We start from the raw sequence: 14,349 nt of genomic DNA, 5'->3' as shown, positions 1-14,349 counted from the left end.
GATGGTGACGTCAGGGATTTCCGCGAATGTTGATTAACGTTTCGGCGAGAGACTCTAAATCGCCTATTTTTTTATTTGACGTCAAGAAACGACTTATAATGATTAAAACTAATATCATTTTGGCAAACTTAAATAAAAATGTTCAAAAACACATCAAGTGACGTCATCACTATAGGCGTATTGTCCTCAGGAAGTTGGAAGGCGTGTAAATGGAGAAGAAAGAACCGACCTAGTTTACACTGCCAGTACGAGGTAAAATTAATAATTACAACGTATGAATACAATTTGCTGTAAATTTTCGGATTCTCATGTGTCGAACTGTGTCAAACGTGCTAGCCAAATACGCTGTCAGGAATACTCACTTGCTGAAAGTGGTGAGCATTCCGTCAGTTGACAGATTTCAACAACAACAACATTAACTTACAGATGTAAGCTGGAACATTTATCTAAGCATTGTGTATATACAGTAGATATGTAGACGCAATACTGCGTTGGATGTAATGAACATATTTTGGGAGTTGTAAGAAGTAGTGTTATATTTACGTGTTGATTTCCACGTGCATTCTGACGTCATTTTTTTCCCACGGCCACATGATTTTGGGGAGATTTACTAAGCTTGTTGTGAAAAGCTGTGGATTCGAACTTCCATCAGACGACATTTAAGGTCTGTAGCCGCTTGATTATACCACTACACCACTTGATATGCCCTTAAGACAGATGAAAATGTAAGGGTTGAATGCGCACGTGCGTGTCTTGTGTCACTTTTACTACATCTGAAAAGGGTCTCCTCCATATTTTGCCAACGTCATTCTGCAAAGCATGAGTGAATGAGCAACAGCCCATATTTGTCTGACAACAGTTGGTTTTTCAAGTCCTGAGTTGGTTCAGTTAAATTAAACGTTGAAGTCTATTTTCAACAACTTCTGGTATTAAGCGGACTCAGTGTTTAAGCATTTATTTAGTAAAATCCAGTTTGTCCATTGGGCCTTTAAATCCACTTCAAAATGGCTGCACACACCAGTTTCTGGTGTGCATTAAAGAGAATAGGACCTTTGTTACCGCTGCTGCAAGTGTAATTCTATTCCCGAGTCGAAATGTTGAAATCCTCAGAATATTTTTTTCTTGATCGTCAGAATAACTTTGTTCTGTCATGGGTAGTCTGGTGTACTAAAATCTTGGAACCGCACTCGGAAATGTATGGAAATCAGTCTAACGTCCCAAGACCATGCAACCAGTCTTAAATGACAAGGTTAGTGGTGATTCCATTTGTCATCATGGATGTAGAATAGAAAGAACAATTTGCCCAGTCAGTCGAGTGAGAAAAATTAGTACTAGCTTCCAGTCAAGTCTTGTGGCTATAGTGTGCACATCTGCTTTGATACGCATGTTTTCTGCTTGTGGCCTCAGCTACAATCTAGATCTTCGATGTACCCGATGCGTCGTGCGTGCACACTGCAAAGTGTGTGGAAAAGAAAATTTTTCAACACGTTATGATTTTCTGCATATAACTAACATCCATTTCACTTCAGTCCTGTACAGAAATTTCTGAGTGATGCTGATTTAGAGTGGATTTATGGGCCTACTTTGTTCTGCAAACTGCTTTGCAGAATGGACTGACTGGATTTTTCAGTTCTATGATTAAACGTTGAGGCAGGTGAATATCAGAAATTGTTGAAACTAGACCTCAACGTTCAATTTAATAGGACTACATTGTACTCCTGAGGTATCATTAACTATTGCTAGTCTGAATTTCCTGACTAAAACTTGAAGCAGATATTGTTATAAGCCCGATAGCATGCTGCAGGTCTAGTTAAAGGTTGCTCCATTTTTTCCAGAGTTTCCAAAAAATGTTGCTAATGCTAAATTACACACCTTATCTTCTTGTTTCACCCACATGCAAGCACTTATAATCATTCTCTCTGGGTAAGTTGATTTTGAACAATATTTTGACGAGCAAAGTCTTCAGCAGCTCTATTCCTTTCATGCTTTTACTTGCACTTGCAGCTGTGTGCACAAAGACTGCTTACATCACAAGCATCGCGCACGCTAAAACTCTTAATTATTTTAAACTTCTGACTAGATGCATGCGTTCAGGGTTATCACAATATCTACCGCAAGTTTTAGTCACAAAATTCGGACAAGTTAGTTGATTGCTTGTCTAGTATTAAGTTGGCTTTTTAGTTGACAGTAGTTGTCATTTACATTTGAAAATACTCATATAGAAAATTGGTGCTGGCTGCCATCTAGTCAGAGTACACTGACTAGTATGTTGAGAAATATTTGGACACACCAAAATAGTGAAGAACAGATTGCAGCATAAATAAACAATCCAATTACCCCTAGCTGGTCAAATCCATGCTGTAGCATCTCACTTCCAATCGCCACACTCAGTTTTGTGACATTGATACCACAGATATATGTTAATCATGCAATAGATAGTTCAGATATGTGTGGCAAGCAACAACTAATATATTAGGTTAACCTAATTCCTCAACCTGTTCGCATATGAAGGAACAACTTTCATTGCAATTTATGCACATTTTTAATTTAATTTAGGAAACAAAAATACATTGGTTGGATTGTCCATTTTCAGGGGTTCACAAAAAGTATAATTTTGTCAGTCTACACAGAATAATGCCTTCAGAATATTCTAAAATAAACACCTTGCAAACATGCGAAAAGGTATGAAGAATTACAGTATTCAGTATTGCTGTTGACCCTGAATGTATACATGTATATTTGTTATAAACATTGGGCTGATCATCATATAGGACTGTGTTGAAACCCACTGAAATACTGACTATAACCTTGTTTTGCATTGCTTGAAGAAAGCGTACATACATGTAGCTTTGCAATACATGCAATTAGTCGTGCTCTCTGCTGGCCCTGTGAAGTGATTAAGGAGTTTGTTCCTTGAGTGTTGATTCATTTCCTTCCTTGAACATCTTCAGGTTCCTCAATTTCCTCTGCCCTTTATGTCATAGGGAGAAATAAGAAATGTACAGTACTAATGTGGCTGTATACTTGAATTTTGTTTGGGATCACATTCCATACCGGTATGTGGGAAAAGTTTGTAAGTTGCCAATTTCTGGTGGTATACTCCGGGTACTCCAGTTTTCTACCAATAATACTGATAGAATGCTCTTATATACATGATACATGTAAGTTACATGTGTTTGCCCTCTGACTTGAGCATGGCCTTGAACAACATTGGGGGGGGGGGGGGGGGGCGTCATCTGTGGCCAAATTGGTTAGCACCCCGGGCATAATGACCCAGGAGCCTCTCACCAACGTGGTTGCTGTGAGTTCAAGTCCAGCCCATGCTGGCTTCCTCTCCGGCCACACCTGGGAAGGTCTGGCAACAAGCTGCAGATGGTTGTGGGGTTACCCCTGGTTGTGCCCAGTTTCCACCCACCATAATGCTGGCCGCGGTCATATAAGTGAAACATTCGACAAGTAAAGAAATAAACTGAACAGCAATGAAAGAAAAGGTTGACTCAGGGTTAAGATTTTAAAGTTTTTTTTTAGGGATTCTTACATGTATGTATGTGATAAAATAACTTTCATCATCATGGCAGGAGAATTGTTTGTAGTGTAAACATTCAGGTATATGTTCTTGGCATAACAAATTGTACTGCCTATACTCATGGTTGGTATGTAGTGGTAGACCCATTTGATTCAGAACATTAATAATCTTTCTCCTCTGGCTCCTCTGGCAGATAGAATGTATATCTAATATGCCACCACTGAATTACCTCCCTTGTCCCACGACAGCAGCTATGATGGGAGATGAATTTTTGACTCAGAAGTGGGACCTCGTTTAGTGAATTATCCTGTCCTCATTAAGGTTATGTCACAACAGTAAAAATGTATTATGTATGTATCTATTATAGGTAACAGATGTAGAAAAACTATTGCAAGTTTTCTTTAAAGCTTGTATGTCACCAAAGTGCTCTTGTTTATAGAAAGTTGTTTGCATACATGTCCAGAGTAAAGTCACTACTTTGAATTGCTGTGGCATGAGATCACCAAATTTTTACCTATACACTTTTACTTTGGGACTCCCCAAGTTTGGCATATGGGGGATGAGATTCTTTCCTAGTTTTCCAGCTGAGTTAAATTGGCCTTGGTGACTGCTATGAAATCATTTAGTGTAGAAAGAGTGATGCGTGAAAGGACAGACATTTACTTGATTTGTGGATATCTGTTCTGGTTATTTTGTGATACGGCATTTAAATTGAATGCCCCTTAAGCCTCTGTGAAAGACTATTTATGGTATCAACTAGTGTGGCATCAAAAGTACATAAATTGAGTATCTGTATGCAACACTCTCTATTTGCACAGAAATATGAAAGCAACAATGCTTATGTTCCTATTTATAGGTGACCACACTACTGTGCATTCTGGTACATGTTGGAAATTTTACGGGAAAATGGCTAAAATATACGTAAATGTAACTTACTTCCCACAATTATTTCCCACAATTCCTCAGTATTCTGTTGTCTAACTTTATTAGTGTCAGTCCAGTGTGCAGTCAGATTAGATGCGTTCACATATGTTAACCCTTATTGAATGCTTTGACAGACCTCTCCATTTAAGTGTGCTATTGAATCCACCTCTTCCAGGTTTGGTTGTGGAACTTAGTCAGGTGCCAGCGTATTAGTGAAAAATAAATCTTCATGAAAGGGACTGGAAATTGTGCATGTACAGTGTATGTGCATATGATATAGTGTCATGTCTCTGTATTTTAAATATTTATTAATATATATTAATGTATTTTAAGTTGGTCCTTGACTTCCTGTAGGAATGGGCAGTGTGTATAAGGCCAAGGCCACTGTGTTTACTACTTTTATGAATAATTATATTGCTGGAATGAAAGGGAAACAATTACAAATTTTTCTATTTAAGGAAACTTTTGTTGTATAAATTGGTCAGCTGATTAACCAAAGCAGGAAGTAAATGTTAGCTTTTAAATGTTAGTTGTAAATAACCCAGCCCTTTAAAGAGCGACTGCATATCCGTAAATGCGGACCGTTTTAGATGTTAGGCAAGTCTGAAACACGATTTCCATTTGTGAGACTTTTTCTATCAAAGCGTACAGAGCAAAATGCTGGAACTTCCTACAGAAGAGTGTCAGGCTGTAGTCACATGTCTGGTAGCTAGTACTATGACCTCTGGTAGTACAGCCTGTGAGTCCTCAGCAAGCCAGGCAGCAGTCATGGATGTCAGCCCTATACTGTCCTGTCTGCAGTCACTCAGCAGGGATAGCAGTAAGTGTGTTAGCAGTTATTAGTCAGGCTTTTTGCCTGAAGATGTCTCAGTAAACACTGCTAAGCTGAAGACCCCTGAGCCCAGTTTCACAAAGATGGCGTACATTTACGATAATTGCACATATAGGGCAATGGTATGGTAATAGTGACGTACGAAACATCATAGAAATATGTATGATAAAAAAAATGTTGTATGCGGCTTTGTGAATGGGTTCCAGACGCACTTTTCACAAAATGTTATATATTGATTTTTCTTTTTTTTTTTTAATAGCGTTTACACTTTTTTCTGTAAATCCTGTGACTTTTGGTGCTTTAAGCTATACAACATCTGTAGCGAAACAAAAAGTAATGAGAAATATGACTGAAGCAGTTTTGTAAAGATGGCTCTTGTTGTTGGTATGAGATCTAAGTAAAATGGGATGATATGGATAGAGAGGAAAGGGATAAACTTGATTGCACATCCTGTGCTTCAAACCTGAATACTCACTGACATGCAGGTCAGAAAAGACTCAAGACGTGGTGGTGTTAGTATATCACACATCATGTACATACTGTAATTCATCAACCTTTTCATTTGTTTGTAAGGTGTTTATTGAAGCATATTCGGAAGGCACTGTTAAAGTCATAATTTTTGTGAAGGTAGATGAATAAAATTGTACTTTTTGTGAAGCCCTGGAAGTGGGCAATTATACTAATGTAGATTTGCCAAAATCTGATCATAAATGTGCATAAATTGCAGTGAAAGTTTGCTTTTTCATGTGTGAAAAGGTGGAGGAATTGGGGTAGTAGAAGGTGTTACCTTGCAGTTAACCACAGCATGTACACTACTTCAGGCTGTGCCTTTGTGTGACTAGTGATAACTGACATGGCACACAGAACAGGATACTGGATTGGCTGGTATTGTATACTCTGCATTTAGGCAGCAGCTGCATGTACATGTGTTATTGTAGCATTAGTCGTCTAGCTATGGACCACCCAACACTATAGGTCTGCATTCCTTTCTATGTGCATACATATGAATAGGCTTCCTGGATTATCTTTATTGGCTTTATCATGAAACGTTGAAAAGTTGTGCGTCTTCTGCAGTATTCTTTAGAAATAAGTCAGTTTGTGTACTTTTCAAGGAATTATGACTTTGTGTCCCATGTCACACCAGTGAAAGGGACACTGTAATAGAAATGCTGTTATTTGTCCATCTGCCAATGTATCCCTTATGTATTTTGAAGACAATGTCTTAAAAGTAAATCCAGGAATTGCTTTTGAACTTACCATTAGTGGGAGGGTGGCTAAGATTGCTCTTTGAAAACTTGTGAATACCAATATAATTTAGCCTGTACATGCAGTACTTTATAATAAAGGATTGCAGGGCATTGTCAGACTTATTCATGGTTCATCGTTTTGGTTTCCAGTATGGTTAAATGTTTTTGTCTACATGTAAAGCTGTGAGGGTTATGACCATTTGGTGATTGTATGACAGTACTTACATGTATATACACGTAGTTGTTCACGTGTTGACATATCCAACAATGGTCATGACTGTAATGCACAATGTCAACACTCAACTACCATTTTTGAGACAGTGGTAAGAGTGAGAAAGATGGTTATGACAATTTATGATGATGTAATTGAAAAGGACTTAAGCATGTTGAAAAAACTGAATTGGAATACTTACAGATATATGTACATGTAATTAACATAGCTATGGAAGTATGAGGTATAGTGAGATGTAGGACTTAACCTAAAAGGTTAAATTTTCATGTTTTATAGTTTACCTCATGTTATCTTTCTTTATATTGTTTGTTGCTGACAAGGCTCAGTTATTAATAAAGCAGTTTTCAGTTGAATATTGTACTATAGTAAAGAATGTTGTGGTGTAAATGGCAGTAAAAGTTGTATTCCATGCTATGTATACATGTACTTGCAGTTGACCTGGACACCATGGCATCCACTATGTCTTCTCCACTGGCCCGGAAGAAATGTCAGAAAACCGGCTGGCTGAGAAAGCAGGGTGGAATGGTGCGCTCCTGGCACAGACGCTGGTTCATCCTCAATGGAGACGTACTTTTCTACTTTGCCAAAGAAGATGATGCTAAGCCATTGGGGATTATTCACTTACCAGGCAATCGTATTATAGAGCACGCTTTCCGACCAGATGAGCCAGAAAAATTCCTGTTTGAAATTTTACCAGGTTTGAGGCTTACATTAGATTTCTTGTTTACTCTGAGGGTGTGTGTTGACATTATGTATTGATGTAGGCCAAGGATTGGCCTCTTTGGCCTAGTGGTTAGTGTGCTAGCGCAGCACAGTGACCCAAGAGCCTCTCACCAATACGCTCAATGTGATCTCAACACCATCTCATGCTGGATTTCCCTATGGTTATATGTGGGAAGGTCTGTCACCAACCTGCGCATGGCAGTGTACTTGTAATGTTCAATAATAAAGTAATAAACAGTGCTGAAAACTAAGTGAAGTAAGCAAAGGTGTCTGATACCTTTGCCAGATTTGAAAAATATGCATGCTTGGTGAATTACAAGCAGAAGTATATGTGTTTTACAAGCCTGCATATTATGTAGCAAAACACAAAGTGTACTTTTAGGCTTCGTGGACAGATATTTGTCCCATATGTGGATTATTTAGATGTAAAAATATTGTATCAAGTGAAATCTCATTTCATTACATAATTACTTGTGTTAGATTTCCGTTAGGTCTGAAACTTAGCCCCCTGTACATCAGTTACTTCTGCTCTTCTGAGTTAGACATGCATGTACATGGAGGACCTATGATAAATGACCTAAAATTACACCTGGTTCTAAGAGCTCTGCTGAACATTGGGGTTTTGAAGTTGTTTTGAAGGTTTCCTACTAGAAAAATGTAATTTTCAGCACCAAGAGTAAAATTTTGTGATCTTTAAGAAAAGCACTTTTTTGGGAGAAAGTTCAAGCTCATTTTACAGTAATACTGGAAAGCGGAGTTCTAGCATGTCTGAGGATTAGGTATATTACAGGCTGCACAACGTTGTGCGTTTTTGCCTTGTAGGTAAAGGACATACACGGATGACGCCAGGTCATGAGTCTTATCTGATCTGTGCCAGCAGTGATGCTGAGAGACAGGACTGGATCAAGCACATCCGCCGTGTCATGTTCCGGGATGTAGGGGGAGGTAAGCATGGACAACAGTATTTTGTTTCAAAAAACCTTTTTACCATGGCATTCTTCTGATTTGCTCCTCTCTTCAGCCATGACAAAGTTGTTTCTATAATAATCATACAATTGTATTGATTTCAACATGAATCAAATAATAATTTATACAAATAAATCAAGCAAATTGATTGGTCAGTTAATATTAACGGAGCAGTATGTATTTATGTTAATATGTAATACTTCATGGGTCTGTTTTTAGCCATATTTGGGCAGAATATTGAAGAGACCATGCAGTACGAGAAGAAAGCATATCCTGGGCGAACCATCCCCTATATCATAGAGGCTTGTGTTGAATTTCTCACAGAGCACGGACTGGAAACAGAGGGTATCTTCAGGTAGCTCACTCATACATGTATTCAGATGCTGATAGAGGCTTGTGATGAAAACAGGCTGAACACAGAGGTAGTTCACTCATGTACTCACATGCTGATAGAGGCTGGTGATGAAAACAGGCTGAACGAAGAGCTATTTCACTCATACATGTATTCACATGCTGATAGAGACTTGTGATGAACACAGGCTGAACAAAGAGCTATTTCACTCATACATGTACTCACATGCTGATAGAAGCTGGTGATGAAAACAGACTGAACAAAGAGCTATTTCACTCATACATGTATTCACATGCTTATAGAGGCTTGTGATGAACACAGACGGAACACAGAGGTAGTTCACTCATACATGTATTCACATGCTTATAGAGGCTTGTGATGAACTCAGGCTGAACACAGAGCTAGTTCATTCGTACATGTATTCACACATTGATAGAGGCTTGTGATGAACACAGACTGAACACAGAGCTAGTTCACTCATACATGTATTCACATGCTTATAGAGACTTGTGATGAACACAGACTGAACACAGAGCTAGTTCACTCGTACATGTATTCACACATTGATAGAGGCTTGTGATGAACACAGGCTGAACACAGAGGTAGTTCACACATACATGTATTCACATGCTTATAGAGGCTTGTGATGAACACAGACTGAACACAGAGCTAGTTCACTCGTACATGTATTCACACATTGATAGAGGCTTGTGATGAACACAGGCTGAACACAGAGCTATTTCACTCATACATGTATTCACATGCTTATAGAGTCTTGTGATGAACACAGGCTGAACACAGAGGTAGTTCATTCATACATGTATTCACATGCTTATAGAGGCTTGTGATGAACACAGGCTGAACACAGAGCTATTTCACTCATACATGTATTCACATGCTGATAGAGGCTTGTGATGAACACAGCCTGAACACAGAGCTAGTACACCCATACATGTATTCACACATTTATAGAGGCTTGTGATGAACACAGACTGAACACAGAGCTATTTCACTCATACATGTATTCACACATTTATAGAGGCTCATGATGAACACAGGCTGAACACAGAGGTAGTTCACTCATACATGTATTCACATGCTGATAGAGGCTGGTGATGAACACAGCCTGAACACAGAGTTAGTCCACTCATACATGTATTCATACATTTATAGAGGCTTGTGATGAACACAGAGCTAGTTCACTCATACATGTATTCACATGCTTATAGAGGCTTGTGATGAACACAGACTGAACACAGAGCTAGTTCACTCGTACATGTATTCACACATTGATAGAGGCTTGTGATGAACACAGGCTGAACACAGAGGTAGTTCACACATACATGTATTCACATGCTTATAGAGGCTTGTGATGAACACAGACTGAACACAGAGCTAGTTCACTCGTACATGTATTCACACATTGATAGAGGCTTGTGATGAACACAGGCTGAACACAGAGGTAGTTCACTCGTACATGTATTCACACATTGATAGAGGCTTGTGATGAACACAGGCTGAACACAGAGCTATTTCACTCATACATGTATTCACATGCTTATAGAGGCTTGTGATGAACACAGGCTGAACACAGAGGTAGTTCATTCATACATGTATTCACATGCTTATAGAGGCTTGTGATGAACACAGGCTGAACAAAGAGGTAGCTCACTCATACATATATTCAGGCTTTTGCTTTCCATGGCCACATTTTACATACATGATACTTGATTTCATGGAAACAGATTTTTGAGTGGCTAAAAATACCAGAATGGAACATTACTTTAATATGCCCAGTTTGAATTTTCCCTGAATATTGTGTGGATGATTTTTTTCAAAATTAATCCGGCATAAATATAGGACAACTCCATCTAGAATACATGATGAAGTCTGGAAAAAAGAGCCCTGGCCATGAGTTGTAAGTGGAGATAATTTGATGAAAGTTTTTCCTTGAATGCATTGTTGTTGTGGCGACAACAGGCAGCACAGAATTTAAACCAGTAAACTCAATCACCAATTACAATAATGAACATTGATATCAAGGGATACTTTTTAAGATAAACAGTTAAATCATGCATTTTAATTACCAGAGCCATATTGGTAATATTTTGTTGTACCGTGTCCATTGTGTGAGCAATTTTTTTTGAGTGAACAGTTTTCAATGTGTAAGCAATTGAAAGTTAAGCTGTAACCTGACCACTGATTGACCCAGCAGCTGAATTCTCTATATACATAGTGATTTCTGAAAATTCAGTGACCCCTTAAAAAGAATGGACTTACATATTCACTTTTTAATAATAATATGCCTGCTCCTCTCAACAGGGAGGATTTTCTTTGACGTCATGGTTATGTGAGAATAGCATCAGAATAAGTATTCACAACTTTAAAACCTACATGTAAACAATATTTTAATGGTTTACCTGATAAGGTCTAACTCAGGGGAGATAACTCCTGTATGACGACAAGCACTACCCATGTTACTCATGGAAGATAACTAATCTAGAATACATTGTGCGATTCTAATACTACAAATATTTTGCAGGTTACCAGGGCGAACATCATTAATCAGAGAACTGAAGGAAGAGTTTGACTGCGGTGAGAGGGTAAAGCTGAACCCAGAGACACACGATGTGCATACAGTAGCCTCTCTGCTGAAGCTGTACCTCAGACAACTCCCAGAGTCTATTATACCCAACAATTTCTACCAGAAGTTCATGAATGTGGCATTGCGGCACCTGGACAAGAAGGAAGGTGACCCGATTGCTGACCTGCAGAAGAACCTGTCACTGTTACCAGAGGACAACTACAACATACTGGAGTACCTGTGTCGTTTTGTTCACAAAGTGGGCCTCAGTGAGGCAGTGAATAAGATGGGAGAGACAAACCTGGCTACTGTCTTTGGCCCCAACATTATTCGTCACCTTGATGATAACCCAGAGTTGTTCATGGCGACGGCTGACTTGACTCATCAGCTGACCTATTTGCTAGTTCACAACCATGATAAGGTGTTCACTACGGATCACAGCTCCACAGAGCCCTCAGTGCCTGTAGATGACCTGCTTGGTATCGGTGACGAGCAGGCCATCAGTGATCCTCCTCTAGTCCCATCCTCAGACATACTAAATGCTGTTACCACTAAACTTGGCATCAACTTTGACCAGACTAGTGAAAAGTCTGAGTCCTCTGTGGATTCGGGCTTAGAGGTCCGGTCCAGTAGTGTTCGAGAGAAAAAGTTACCCGAGTTAGCCAGGAGGCCATTACAGCGATACCAGGCAAAGAGTCTGAGCTTACCTACCAGGCCTGTTCCACCAGTACGCAAATCTAAGATGAAGAAGAAACCAGTTATACCAACTGCTGATGCTGATGCTGATAGTGTAACTGAACCTAGTTCTCCTGAGGGTACCCCTACAACTCCTGACAAATGGTTTGATCCTGTAGCCTCCCCCACCAGCTGGAATGGACCAGCCCAGAACCGAGGTCATGTGGTGTATAGTGAGGGGCCGAGCTCTGAGGTGGTTGTGACAAACAGCAGTAATGGGCCGCTTGTGTACAGCCCCACTGAGGCGCTTCAGCAACAGAATGATATCCTAAAGGAAACTCTGTCACGCACAAAGTCAAAGTACGAGTCACAACACAAGTCTTTAATGGAAGACAGGGACCATATGAAACAGCGGTATGATCAGTATATATCAGGTGTGGAGGAAAGGTATTTAAGACAGATAGAGGAATTGCAGAGCCAGATAGAACTCCTGAGAAAGGAGAATTCTAAAAGTGACCTTTGTAAGTCGCTTTCAAGTCCTGTCAGTTTGGAGAGCTCAAAGCTTGAACCATCCATTTCAGAAATTCATTTGAATATGGCAGCATTAAAGGATGAGCTCTCAAAAACCAAGGCCAAATCAGACACCCACATCAGGGCGCTAAAGGAGGAATTGACGAACATGAAAGCTAAATATGAGCGCCACATAGAGGATTTACAGACTCACCACAAGATACAACTGGAGGAATTACAAAGACAGCTGGATGCGGAGAAACGGGGCGGTGGCGAGGCGGTGAGTCGAATCATGTCTCTCCAGGCTCAGTTACACAGGTATCACATGACTTATGGGGAACTACCAAGCTCTGACTCCACAGCCAGTTAAACCAGTAACAACAGTTTGACCATGATGCCTGCCTGCACATGTGTGTACAAACTGATACAACTGATCTCTCAAATGATGGGGGAAAACTGCCTCTTGTTTGACCAAAGATGTTCACCAGAGTCCAGCTCTGTAAAAGCTTTTGAGGCTCTCGTTTTTTGTTTTTTTTTTAAAAAAAACTTCTGTCTGTGATGTGCAGGCTAAACATGGATTTTATTTCTGATTGTTTCCTAAAGTATTCTGCACCTAGATCATACAACATTATTTTTTATATTCAAGCAGGGCCACTGTTTCTATTTCACCTTTGAACTTGCCCTATGCACATTTATCAGTCGTTATTACTGTCAAAGACAGTCAGGTGTGTTAATTATGTGGTTTTTCCAAGCCAAACTGTTGTAAAAGTTCTCTTAACTTCAAGCATGTTTATTGTGTTTGATTTTAATTATTGGGGTGGGAGTGGGAGAGGGGAGGGATTACAGACATCAATGTTATTTTTGCATGAATATATACATGTTGATTGGAATGTTAAATCAAGCTAAAACACAGATTTAAATCTATGCCTGCGCGTAGATAATAGTTGTTATATCAGCCTATTTTGCGAGCGAGTCTTGGAGGTTTGACATTGTTTCTCTTCACAGTAAGTATTCTGTTCATGGTTTAGGTGATGATGATTTCTGCAGGAGATCTTTGTGTATTTGTGATATATGTTGTTTGCTGAATATTTTGCCAAAGTTTTTTAGACACACAGTAATTGTTGGTAGAAAATTGGTAAATAAACCTATATAATTAACATTGTAGGAGTTATTATTCATAATGGTCCTAATTTCTTATATTGACCTTGTTACCCTGATTCATTACCATGTAAACCTGTGATAACTCTCGTCAGCTTAGACTAGCTTTGATCTTTAACTGCTGCTGTGTGTTTCCACGAAAATTGGAGCATACAGATAAATTGCATATGAAGTATTTTACGTGAGGAAGCTGACTGCAGTTGTCTGTTATACTGTTAGGCAGTATATTATTCTGCCTTGGCTATTCCATCAACCACACTCCCTCCAAATAGCTGGCTACAATTAACATGTGAGATAAGTTAAAGGGTTCACATTGTAAATAAAAAACTAAGAATAATAAGGTATTATTCAGGTGTAATTTGTAGAACATCTTGGCATCATGTATTTTGCTATCTTCATGCAGATTTCTGCAAATTTAATGGCTCCATTGTGAGTCAGAACTTCATTTTGACAGCATCATCAGTGCTCTCACACAAGTCCTCACAGCACCTGTGACCTTGTAATGTCACATGTTTTGCCCTTTTACCCTAGTAACTACAAGTCATTTTGCTTATATATGTTCAATCGATTGTCAATAAATGGGTAGACCCGCCTTCCAGACCACAGGTATATACTATTAC

At 39.2% G+C, this 14,349-nt stretch overlaps 1 protein-coding gene across 1 annotated transcript; it reads left to right on the top strand.

Moving 5' to 3' along the window:
- The first annotated feature begins 195 nt into the window (after window positions 1-195).
- Window positions 196-13,080, top strand: LOC135477283 (rho GTPase-activating protein 24-like). Its single transcript, XM_064757458.1, has 5 exons — window positions 196-252; window positions 7,195-7,458; window positions 8,307-8,429; window positions 8,670-8,805; window positions 11,345-13,080. Exons 2-5 carry the CDS (start codon window positions 7,209-7,211, stop codon window positions 12,939-12,941), a joined length of 2,106 nt encoding a protein of 701 aa, XP_064613528.1. The 5' UTR covers window positions 196-252; window positions 7,195-7,208; the 3' UTR covers window positions 12,942-13,080.
- Window positions 13,081-14,349: the final 1,269 nt, after the last annotated feature.

Source organism: Liolophura sinensis, chromosome 1, assembly GCF_032854445.1.
Source record: "Liolophura sinensis isolate JHLJ2023 chromosome 1, CUHK_Ljap_v2, whole genome shotgun sequence".
NCBI lineage: Eukaryota > Metazoa > Mollusca > Polyplacophora > Chitonida > Chitonidae > Liolophura > Liolophura sinensis.
Note: the sequence above shows the minus strand (reverse complement) of the source record. Positions and strands in the feature narration are given on the sequence as shown.